At 35.8% G+C, this 12,358-nt stretch overlaps 1 protein-coding gene and 1 pseudogene across 2 annotated transcripts in view; one reads left to right on the top strand and one right to left on the bottom strand.

Annotated features, from left to right (window-relative positions):
- The window catches only part of GOPC (golgi associated PDZ and coiled-coil motif containing), a 39,804-nt gene that overhangs the window by 13,954 nt on the left and 13,492 nt on the right, over positions 1 to 12,358 (top strand). The window contains exons 2-5 of one of the 2 annotated variants that reach the window (XM_078447252.2): positions 5,676 to 5,840; positions 7,379 to 7,402; positions 10,579 to 10,754; positions 11,786 to 11,951. In XM_078447252.2, coding sequence (XP_078303378.1) covers positions 5,676 to 5,840; positions 7,379 to 7,402; positions 10,579 to 10,754; positions 11,786 to 11,951 — 531 coding nt within the window. The remainder of the gene's footprint in view (positions 1 to 5,675; positions 5,841 to 7,378; positions 7,403 to 10,578; positions 10,755 to 11,785; positions 11,952 to 12,358) is intronic. The other variant, XM_078447253.2, reaches the window with a different exon arrangement.
- Positions 1,580 to 2,574, bottom strand: LOC132667566 (glyceraldehyde-3-phosphate dehydrogenase pseudogene; annotated as a pseudogene).

The raw sequence follows: 12,358 nt of genomic DNA, 5'->3' as shown, positions 1-12,358 counted from the left end.
AGAGAGAGAAAGAGAATCCCAAACAGGCTCCCTGCAAACAGCACAGAGCCCCACAAAGGGCTCGATCTCACCATGAGATCATGACCTGAGCTGAATTAAGAGTTGGATGCTTAACTGACTGAGCCACCCAGGTGCCCCAAGGCTATGGTCTTAAGACCCAGAGACCCTCCTAGAATGAGATCGTTTTTTCCTTACTGTGTGGGGATAGAGTATCTTGATGATCAGCTTTTGTTTTATTTTTTCTCTAAATGAATCTCCCAAGATCAAGTGCAGGAAGGGGAAAAGATCGTATCCCAAATTAAGTCTGTATGTAACATGGTTTTTAACTATTTTGGTTTTGCTTTTTAAAATACTTTTGGGGGTGCCTGGGTGGCTCCGTCAATTGCACATCAACTTTTGAATCCACTCAGGTTGTGATCCCTGGGTCGTGGGATCTAGCCCCGTGTGGGGCTCTGCGCTGCATGTGCAACCTGCTTAATATTCTCTCTGTCTCTCCTTCTGCCCCTCTCCCAGCTTGTGCACTCATGCTATCTCTCTAAGATAAAAATATTAAAAAAAAATAAAACATTTTTGGGATATCACTTGAAAATTTAAATAAGAGTTGAAGGTTGAAATCACCTGTTTCCTTTAAACTTTGGCTCTTTACGAGTTACAGTGTGGCCAGGGTAAGACAGCGAGGTAAAAGATGCTTAGGCTTTTTCTATGGTCAGAACGATTTGGAGTCTATTACTTACTAGCTGTGTGATTCTGGTAAATTGCTTAAACTATGAGTTCCAGTTTCCTTAACTATTAAGAAAAAGTTGGAGAGTATGGTAAGAATTACAGATCATGTGTGGTGTGTATATACCTGCCATATGGTATATAGATGCTTGCTTTGTGGTAGCTGTGAATATTGTTAGTAAGTTAAACATATGTATTGTCGCTATAGAAACAGTTTTATTTTCCTTATGACCAGCTGCTTTATAACACTTCCACTACCTTGTTCTGGGAGTAATTGGGTTCAAAGTGCTGTTTTGCTGCTGACCAGTGGGGTAGCCCTGGATATAAAAGCAACTTTTATTGGCCTTGGTTTCATTATGTAAATAGTAACTGTCATAATTGTAGTCTTTATGTTCTCTTTGAATTCTAAAATTTGGTGGTATTAGAAAGATAACCATTATATAAAATATGTAAATTTCTAATTTTGACATAAAATTTATCAGTGACTAAGTTTTCTTAGCTAAAATGCTTATATCATGGACTAGAAAAGAGTTACTTAACTATTACAAAATTTAAAGTAAATATGAAACACTTGTTTTAAAAATAAGATTGGCTTTTAATTTAATTTAATTTAATTTAATTTAATTTAATTTAATTTTACTGTATTTGTTTTGTTGGGAAGATACAGTGTACTTTATTGATGTGGATGACAAAATGGGGCTCCCTAAGCCCCTCTTCTTCAGAGGGTCTGGGATGGAAACTGTGTCAAGGTCAAGAGGGGTCTCTTTGTGTTAGGGGATGATTTGTGGCAAGGACTCATTAGCAGCTGAGGGCTTCCCTCTCTCTCTTATGCTTTCAATGGGGCTGGTCCAGGGGACTCTTATTTCTTGGAGGCCATATGGAACATAAAATCTATTGCCTGGTTGCTACAGTCAAATTCATTGTCATACCAGGAAATGAGCTTGATACAGTGGTCATTGAGGGCGGTGCCAGCGCAGGTATCAAAGGTGGAAGAGTGGGTATCACTGTTAAAGTTACAGGAGACAGCCTGGTCCCCAGTGGAGCCCAGAATGCTCTTGAGGGGGACCTCTAATGCCTGCTTCACCATCTTCTTGATGTCATCATGTTTGGCAGCTTTCTTTAGGCAGCAGGTCTGGTGTCCATGGCTGACACATTGACGGTAGGGTCATGGAAGGCCAAACTAGTGAGTTTCCTGTTCAGCTTTTGGATGACTTTGCCCACATCTTTGGCTGTAGAAGCAGAGATGATGACCTGGGCAGCCCCTTAACCATCATGCCACAGCTTCCCATTGGGGCCACCTAAAGTCTTCTGGGTGTCATTGATGGCCTGGACTGTGTCATTAGTATTTTCATGATTCCAAAGTTTTCATGGATGATCTTGGCTGAAGGAGCTGAACAGTTGGTGGTACAGGAGGCATTGCTGACAATCTTGAAGGAGTTGTCATACTTCTCATGGTTCATGCCCATCACAGACATGGGGGTATCAGCAAAAGGGGTAGAGATGATGATCCTCTTGGCCCCACCCTCCAGTGAGCCCTAGTCTTCTCCATGGTAGGGAAGAAACCAGTGGATTCTACAACATATTCAGCACCAGCATCACCTTGTTTGATGCTGGAAGGATCTCCCTCCAGGAAGATGGAGATAGGCTTTCCACTGATGACAGGTTTTCTGTTTCCAGCCTTGACTGTGCCATTGAATTTGCATGGGTGGAATCATACTGGAACATGTAGACCATGTATTTGAGGTCAGTGAAGGGGTCATTGATGTCAACAATATTAACTTTGCCAGAGTTAAAAGCTGCCCTGGTGACCACGTGTCCTATGTGGCCAAATCCATTTTCTCTGACCTTAACCATCCTTTCTCAGGGATCTGGCTGGCACTGCACAAGGAGATGTGACTGTTAGTTGAACAAGGAGGAACAGAGAAACTGGGCTTCGAATTTTAATATCTGCATGTTCTCCTTGTAAAGAATTTTTTCTTACTTTTTAAGTTGAGCAACCTCTTGAGAAATTAACGGACTTAATGAAGAGTCCATATTTGTAATGGGCCACATTCAAAAAACCTGTGTACTACCCTGTTTTTGTTTTTGTTTTCCCTTTTAGAATAAAATCAAATCATTTCTGACTTGAATATTAATCTGCCGAATTAATTAATGAATACCACTTATGCCTCTTCAATCTCTTAACTCCAGAAGTTTTACTCCATTGTTAATGATTCATGAGATATTTGATTTGAAAGGTAAATCATTGTGGGACTACCAGGCAGTGTATGCCTTTTGAAACATACAGTATATCCCTTGCCACAAAGATTTAATTAGTAAGTAAATCTAATTAAACCTTTAAAGATTTTTTTTTTTTAAATTTTTAAGTATTCTCTATACCCAACTTGGGGCTTGACTTTCTAACTCCAAGATTGAGAGCCCCATGTGTTACTGACTGAGCCAGCCAGGTGCCTCTAATTAAACCTTTAGATCTAACTTCCAGTTTATAGGAAATGTAAGGAATAGAGGAGTATATTATAATAAGGTAAATGCAGACTGAAAGTGAATGTAATGAAAAAATAGGTGAGGGTTGTTATAGAGTAAATGACTTAATGTTAAACCTTTTCTGCATATAGGTTCACTCTAGCATAAGTTTCATATTGCTTAAAAAGAGTGCATATTATTCAAATCTTTGTTTTCCTTTTATGGTTATCTTGTTTCAAACACTGTAAAAACCTGTAGGTTGTTTTGTTTTGACTAAGAAGAACTTTTTAGGCAAGACTTAGTTGTACTTTAAAGGAGCAGTCTTCAAAATGTACTGAACATTGTCTGGTAAGAGGTGATTATAAATGTTTATAATTTTCTTTGGTGGGCATTTTTTTTTGTTAAAGGGAAGAAGATCTGTAAGACATATTTATCATACATGTAAGGTTTTTTTTTTCTACGTTTTTCAATTAGGAGTATTTGTAAAAGTATTACACACTGTTTTAGAAGGCAATGGAAATGAAGTTCTTCTGTAATCTCTTGTATATGTTCATTACATTTAAAGAACAGAGTCAACTACTAATGTAATTATTTCTTTTAGCATTTACATTAAAAAAATTTTTTTAATGTTTTATTTATTTTTGAGAGCAAGAGAGACAGAGCACAAAGGGGGGAGGGACAGAGAGAGAGGGAGACACAAAATCTGAAACAGGCTCCAAGCTCTGAGCTATCAGCACAGAGTCCGATGCTGGGCTTGAACTCACAGACTGCAAGATCATGACCTGAGCTGAAGTTGGACGCTTAACCGACTGAGCCACCCAGGTGCCTCGCATTTAATTTTTTTTTTTAATGGAAGTATAGTTGTCACACTATATTACATTAGTATCAGGTGTAGTGATTGAACAACTCTTATGTGCTATGCTCATCACAAGTGTAGCTATCGTCTCTCACCATACATTGCTATGGTAATACCAATTGATTATGTTCCCTATTCTGTACCTTCCATCCCATGACTTACTTAAATTCTGTAACTAAAAGCCTGTAGCTTCCAGTCCCCTTTACCCCTTTGTGCCCATTCTCCTACTCACGATAAGAAGTGCGCCTGTGTGTATATGTGTATGTTTGGAGGGAAGGGGAGAGAGAGAGAGTGTGCATGCAAGAGCACTTCTACAGTATTAGAATTCATCTCAACTTAAAGATATTTATTGAGCATCTTTTATGTCCTAGGCACTGATTGGTGCAGTTGGGGTGTAGAGATGTGTATTAGTCCTTTGGTCGCTTATACCCAGAGAATTTCCCTCAGTTGCTTCTGGTCTCTTTCTGCCTCTTCTGGTCGTCCATCTCTAGACTGTTTTACTACTACAATTTTGTCCTTGTCACTTAACTTCAAAGCACCTCTAGACTCTTTTTCCTTCATTAACCCTCTTTAAATCTTCCTTTGCTTTGAATTCCTTTGGATGACCGATTCTAAATACGCCTGTAACTTGCCACATTTTTCTTTAGTTGGTTTGCATATATATTACCTCAGTTAATAAATAAGAAAGCTTCTCCAAGACATAAATAATTATAATCTATAATTCTAAAATTATTTTCCACAATTTTTTTCTCCTTGAGCTAATATAGTTCTGAGCCCCTTGATGCTTAGTACAGTTACATTGAATTAAATAGAAAACTAAGGCCTTTTTCTTAATCTTTGATCTACTGGTGATTGGGAAGATCAGACACACGAGACATCCCGTGCACAACTATAAAACATTTAAGTGTAAAAAATGAAAAACTTCCAACTTGAATGAATAAGTGGTTTTGAGGGGTTGTTCTGCTATGTTGTAACAGTTAACTGTAGCTTATAGTTAACTCTGATATTTAGGCCCATTGTGACCTCAGTGGTTCACACCTCAGCACCTAAAATAATTACTAGATAGATAGTGGATGGGCTCATATGAGCTAGTATTCTCTGGGGTGGCTACTTCCTGGTCTCTCCTCTAATACACCATTAATGTTAGTGAACCACTGTAAAACATGTTATCGCTAAGGATGATGAGCCATCCCATACCTTTATATTTTCATAAACTTTGTAGGTAAAGGTGAAACAGTGAAAAGCCCTCTTAAAGTAAGCAAAGTAAAATGGAAGTAGCATTCTGTATTACTGTTTATGGGAGCACCTGGCTGGCTCCGTCAGAAGAACATGTAACTCTTGATCTTGGAGTTGTGAGTTTGAGTCCCACGTTGGGTGTCGAGATTACTGAAAAAAAAAAAAAATAAAAGAAGATGCTGTTGATGGTAGAGTTAGTTCTCTTACCACTCCAGTATCTTACCTGTGCTATTGCATTTATGACTATTTAGATGGATGTCTTAGAGCTCAGTCACTTCATCTCTTCATTCTGGTGTTCCTCTGTTCATTTTACAGGTAGCCTGTGTCCTTTTTGAATAATTATTATTTGAGTCAAAATAAAATTAAGCTTACTTGATGTTTTTTGTTGTTGTTTCATAAGGCACAGTTGGTAGATCTGAAATCTGAACTGACAGAGACCCAGGCAGAAAAAGTCGTGCTGGAGAAGGAAGTCCACGATCAGCTTTTACAGTTGCACTCTATTCAGCTGCAGCTTCATGCTCAAACTGGCCAGAGTGTTGACTCTGGTACCATTAAGGCAAAACTGGTAAGTAGTTTAGAAGGTAACATATACTTACATATATTTTAGAGGGCAAAGAGCACGGTTTTTAATGAGGCTTTTGACTATAAAAGGTAATATGTGCTCATGGTGGGAAATTCAGAAAACACAGGAGATGTAAAGATCTTCGTGATCATCCACTGTCTCATCACCTGGGGGTGATAAGTGATAACATCAGTAAGCAACTGATACTTAGAATAGGATTTTGTTTTCTTCTTTGAAAAATCTCTGTGTACATACATTTAAAAGATATTTGTGATTATAACACATAAACATTTTTTTCCCCTGTTGGATCAGTTAGGATTAAGTTCAGCTGCACATAACAGAAATCCAAGTAACACTAGGATTATTCTTGAATAGTACAAACTGTTTTCTCTCAAGCCCCGAGGTAGGTAGTCTAGAGCTGGTATGATAGCTCTACAGAGACTGGGTGTCCAGGTTCTTTTTACTCTTGTGTTCTGCCATTTTTAGCTCATAGTTTCCATCTTTAGGATTTCTTTATTCCAGGCAGGAAGAAGGAAGAATCTAAGAAAAGGGCAAAAGGATGCTTCCAGGCTTCATTAGCCTTCTTTAAGGAACTCTTCATGAAACCCTCCTCAGCGATTTTTACCAATCAGTTTAGCCATCTCGTTGGCTATTGAGACTTGCATTTCGGCCTCTTATTTGGTCACATGACCCCCTCCAGTAAAACTGGAGTTCTGTTAATAAGGATGAAGGGGAAAATGGAATTGGGTGCCAACCAGTGGCACATTTTTTCTGTTGCTCTTCATAGAAGCACTTTTCCTGTCACTAAACATTTTGTAATGTTTGTATAATACTCATTACATAAATTTTCCATAATTAACCTTTGCCTTCATAATATAGGTTGTTTAAATAGAAAAATTTTTTTAAGTCTCATGTCGGCTTAATCTCTCATATATTAAGTGTGCACTATGTGCCACTTTGTTGACCACAGGGGACACAGCAGTAAGACAGGTACAGCTTGGGAGAGGTGAAATGGGATGATGATAGTAATACATTTTTAAGTTTTCCCTGTTTTCAGTTAATTCCATTTGATTGGTTGATTAGTTTCTAATACTGATGGGTTAGAATTTTTTTAAATGAATGTTTACATGCTCCTTAAACCTTTACAATTCAGAAATTCTATGGATCTAAGTTGGTAGTCTTGTTTTGTTTAACTGAAGTGACTTAGATTTGTAACTGCTTCTTTGGGATGTTTGATATTAACATTGAGCAACAATGTACATTTTCAGTAGAAAAGAATTGAAGTGTTAACATTAGATCTTTATCAGGGTGCTATAGTCAAAAGGCACTGAACTAGTTGAGTTGACTAATTTTGGTAAAACAAAAAATTTTAATGCTATATAGTTACTATTGCTTATGGATTTGCAAATATATTTGTTCTAATGAACTTCATCCAAATGATATTCAACATATGGGAATTTTCCTTATAATGATTATACCGCTAGATAAATTCATTTGTTTGACATTTTTCTAATTATGAAACTTTTTTCTTATATCTTAAGTCTGTCCCCTCTGTGGAGGAGCTGGTAAGTGTCCCGTTTCTGTTTTGCTTTAATATGTCATGCTGAAGTGTTCTTAGTGTCTTATTTGCATATTGCGTGTTGTCATTTTGTATTTGAAAACGATGGTCATGATGGTGATTTTTTCATGTGCCAGTACCTGAAAAGTTCAGTTGGTGGCCCTTCGTTCTTATTCGCTACATGGTGTTAAAGATTTTTCTTTTGTTTGTAATTTTATAACCATTATTTGCAGAGCCCATCAATGTTTGACAACTCCTGAGCCTTGTAACTTGCTCAAACCTCTACTTCAAAAGAGCAGTTGGTTTCCTCACTTGAATATTTCAAAGATACATTAAGCAGAAATAGCTTTTTCCTCTTCTTCTATTTGAGTTTATCCCCAGGAAAAGAATGTGCATGTTGGTTTCTTACTCATCTACTGCATGTGCCATAACCTTTTAGTAGTCTTGGAATAATTGTGTGGCCTTTGAAACAACTGAATTTTGAAACTCCTTATCAGAATTTATTTTAGAAAATAACAATATGTAAGTTCTTAATATTTTTCCCACTCTCCCAATCTAATCAGCCTCCAATTTATCTTATGGTTTTATTTCTTTTCAAAATACAGTGTTTGACTATCTAAATACAACATGAGTTTCTTGGTTGTTACCTAATAATAAACAGGCTAGCAAATTTTTTTTTTTTTTTTTAAATCTAAAAGTGATTAACTTCAGTTTTCTTTGTCCTTTTCATGCTTGCAAATGTTATTTTTAGGCCTAAGAGTTTGCCAGATTCATTAGGTGTTTGAATTGTGAAGACAAAGTGGTGGCTTAATATGTGTTTCTCACATTCAATAAATATTATGTAAATAGATCATTGAAGTAATTGTTAAGTAGGTAATTCTTAACATGAAGTTTATTTAGCCCATAAACCAAAGAGTACCTGGTCTTCTAAGAACTCTTTTTTCTGACACAAACAGCATTAACCCCAGTAAATGTCATAAAAAAGATTTTTGTTCATGTTATCCAAACTTTGGGGGGTTTTTTGGAATTGATACTTGCCTTTTAGGAAATAGGTTCTGAAATAAATTGCAATTTTAGTAATTCCAAAGTTGTTATAAAAGGAGGATTCTAGATTATTCTTCAAATTCTTTAAAAACAGTATCTGGAAGTTAGGTTTTAATGGTTACATTTTTTTTTTTACAGAAGCTGAAAAAGGCTGCTAATTAATTTTCTTCTGTTTATAATAATAACAAGTATTTTTAATCAAAGACGTGATAAGTATATCCAACATTTGGTAGTTACTCATTTTAGCTTGTATATTATGTTTTTGTGTTTTAAGTTTGTGGTACTCACAGCCTTGTATTTGAATATATCATATAGTGATGTTTATATCATTTATTGATATACTATTGTCAGAACAGTTGACCAAAGCAGACAGTTAAATTAGTACCAAAATATATTCCATCAGTTGTTAAAAGTTTTTAGAATTTATTTCTCAGCTTCTTAATATCCAGAATAAAAAGGGAAATAATTACAATAATCAGTACCCATACAGTAGAAACTATCACTTGCCATTTGCTCAAGATAAAAATCTTTCTGGTGCTGAGGTAGATTTTTTTTTTTAATAAGATTTTTTTTTTAAGTTTATTTTCAGAGAGAGAGAGAGTGCACACGTGCATGGGGAGGGGCAGAGAGAGGGGGTGTGGAGAGAGGCTCTGTACTCCTCGAAGAGCCCGACGTGAGGCTTGATGTCATAACCGTGAGATCGTGACCTGAGCTGAAATCAAGAGTCAGATGCTTAACTGACTGGACCGCCCAGGTGCCCCTAGATTTTTAAGTCTCACAAAGGGGACATAGTAAACAGTGTCTTCACAGCTCGTCAACAAATATAGCCACATTGTCACTGATTCTGTGAATCAGTGAGTTGGTAAAAACAGTTCTGTAAGGCAGTAAAAACACTTCTACTTAGGATAAATAAATGGAAGTTTACAGTGTTTGGATAGTTTTCTTGATCCAAAAGTAACACTTAAAATATCTATCAGGGCCATTATTAAACTCTCAGAAGAGTTTTGTTTGGCCACAGAGTTTGTGTGTGTATTTGAACTTGACTGCCTTTAGATTTTGTACCTTCTGTTTTCCATTCTACTTTGTTTTGTATCGGCCTGTCTGTTTTGTGTTTGGGTCCTGAAGGCATTTACATTAGTAACTCCTGATTTATAGGAATAGACATACTGTACTTTATATAATTTTAAGGTAAATTGAACATTATTTCTCACATGTGAGCTTGTGATAAAAATTTGATGGCAAAGATCTTGAGGTTTTATACTCTGGCTAACACTTGTGATTCACATATATGGGCTGTTTACCAAGTGGAGCATACGATGGTATCCCTTTATGAGAGCTAAAAATGGATGTCCGTCCTAACTTATAATAGGCAAGTGGGGCCCTGTTTTCCTCAGCAAACAGTTCTTCATTCACTTTAACATATGGACAAATAGATGAGTCAGATCCCCCAATTCAGTGATAATCTGTACCATACATATGCTTATGTAGAGAAATTTTTTAACGTATGTTTCAATGCAGTTGTTACCAGCATTTTTCCATGACCACCAAATGTTCTTTATTTATTTATTTTTTCCATCAAATGTTCTTTAAAAAATTAGAATATGTGTTCTAATTTAAGCAGTGCAACTTTCTTGTAGTCCTCTCAGGTAAATTAGCTGTGGAATCTATTCCACCGCTGAAGGATTTTGACTTGTTTATAGAATTGTTGCATTAAAGTTAAATAAATGTTTGGGTACAACCACCAGTGTGACTATTTTTATTTTAGTCTAGGTTCTTGCATCATTCTTAGAAAGTAAATAGAGAGCAGATTCAATTATTCATTGAAACCACTCCTATTAGTATATGATATTAGCTTAGAGAAGACTAACTCTCTTAGTATCCTCAGTGTCAAAGTACTCCAAGGCATGCAATTATCTTATGTGGAAGTGGTCCCAGTACCTTCTGGTACTAGTTAAAAAGAACTGTGTCCAAATCTTTGTTCCATTTTACAGAAACAAAGTGGTAACTTTTATCATATGCTTTCATTGTTGGTATCGTAGATTGTGCGCTTTTATGTATTCTGAGGAAATTGGTCTGTTGTTAAAAAGCCTTAAGTGTATTTTCATTACATTGTGCTGGTTTTTTTATTTTTTTAATTAGGAGAGAGAGCTTGAAGCAAACAAAAAAGAAAAAATGAAAGAAGCTCAACTTGAAGCTGAAGTGAAGTTGTTGAGAAAAGAGAATGAAGCCCTTCGTAGACATATAGCTGTTCTCCAGGCTGAAGTTTATGGGGCAAGACTGGCTGCCAAGTACTTAGATAAGGAACTGGCAGGAAGGTGTGTAAAAAACGGGTATCCTTATATTCTTAGGTAATGAATTGGGTGTTTAATGAGGTTGACTCTTAACCTCTTGTGATAAATGAAACATTAATCTTTACCTTAAGACTTATTTTACAGTTTGTTATAGCTTACTGTTAACTTAATATTGATAGCATTAAAAATTGCAGATTTATTTCGCTGTACTACATAAATATTTCTGGTTTACACGTGCACACACACACTTGATAGGAACTTACTATGAAATGCTAATAACTCCAGATCTGCACTTTTCAGCCATTTCGTGCCTTGAAACCATAAAAGATGATGTTCACATATACAGCATGACTTCCATAAGAAATTTTTTCTGTGATCGTTGAAACCCAGTCTTTCTTGACCCTTTAAAACATGTTTGAATGGCAGTGATTTTATTATAATAAAACAGTTCTGCTTGCATTAATTTTTTTACAAATAACTACTCACAAACTTTGGTGATTTATTATTGTTGGTAAATAATTTTTTACTCCTTGTTTTGATATCATGTTAAGAACTGATGTGGAACAAATAAAAATAATTTCTGTCATGTTGAAGATTTTCTAGTAACTTTTACCATATTTAAAATAATCATTTTGTAAAAAGAAGCTATCATTAAAAGAAATGTTTTTGTACGGTTAGTTTCATGTGAAGACTAGTAGTCAGTAGTATCTGATTTTATTGCCCTGCCCTGACTGCACGCAAGACATGAAACATGTTCACTGACATTAGTCTCAAAAGTTGTTTTTTAGATGCATTTGAATGAAGTATGTGATTAGAAAAGGTCTCATTCATTCTTTGTTTTTAAAACTGGTTTTCCCTTGAAGACATCTGTTCTTTTCAGAGTTTTCATATTTTACAAATCTGAAAGCCATCAGGAGGTTCCTGAATAGTAGTTTTAATACTAACTTAGGTATATGTAAAAGCTACTTGCATTCAGTAATTCTTGTGAATTCTCTCTGTAATAAAAATTATAGTAATGAAAAACTAACTGAATTAACTCTTTTCCCAATATAAAGGGTCCAACAAATACAATTACTAGGACGAGATATGAAGGGACCAGCTCATGATAAGCTTTGGAACCAGTTGGAAGCCGAAATACATTTGCATCGTCACAAAACTGTGATCAGAGCCTGTAGAGGACGTAATGATCTGAAACGACCAATGCAAGCTCCTCCAGGCCACGTATGTTTGCTCTGTTCCTGTTTCTTACTTAGCCTCTTCTTTTCTTTAGTCAGAAATCCTTTCCATTTTTTTTTATTCTAGTGGTATTTAAAACCATTACTTAAAAAGTAAAAGCGGAATTAAACTTACTTAGAGCAGATACATATAGTTCTTTTCTGACTTATCCTGAAATGCCCTAAAAGTGATGTTTCTGAAAACTTAACTGTTGCTAGCAAATATATATTACTTTTACTTTGGCTCATATTTCAGAGTTTTCCTGGATCATAATTAGGCATGTTTAAGTTTGTTTTTCAAGCTTAGCAGAGAACTTGTGGTCGTATTAATAAATTGGCAAGTATTTGGGGGGTAGTTTATAAAATAGTTTTTGGTAACTAGATTTAACTGTAGTTTTTGAACTAACATTTACA

Source organism: Panthera onca, chromosome B2 (genome assembly GCF_046562875.1).
Source record: "Panthera onca isolate mPanOnc1 chromosome B2, mPanOnc1 haplotype 2, whole genome shotgun sequence".
NCBI lineage: Eukaryota > Metazoa > Chordata > Mammalia > Carnivora > Felidae > Panthera > Panthera onca.
The sequence above is the reverse complement of the archived record's forward strand: the minus strand, read 5'-3'. Positions and strand labels throughout refer to the sequence as shown.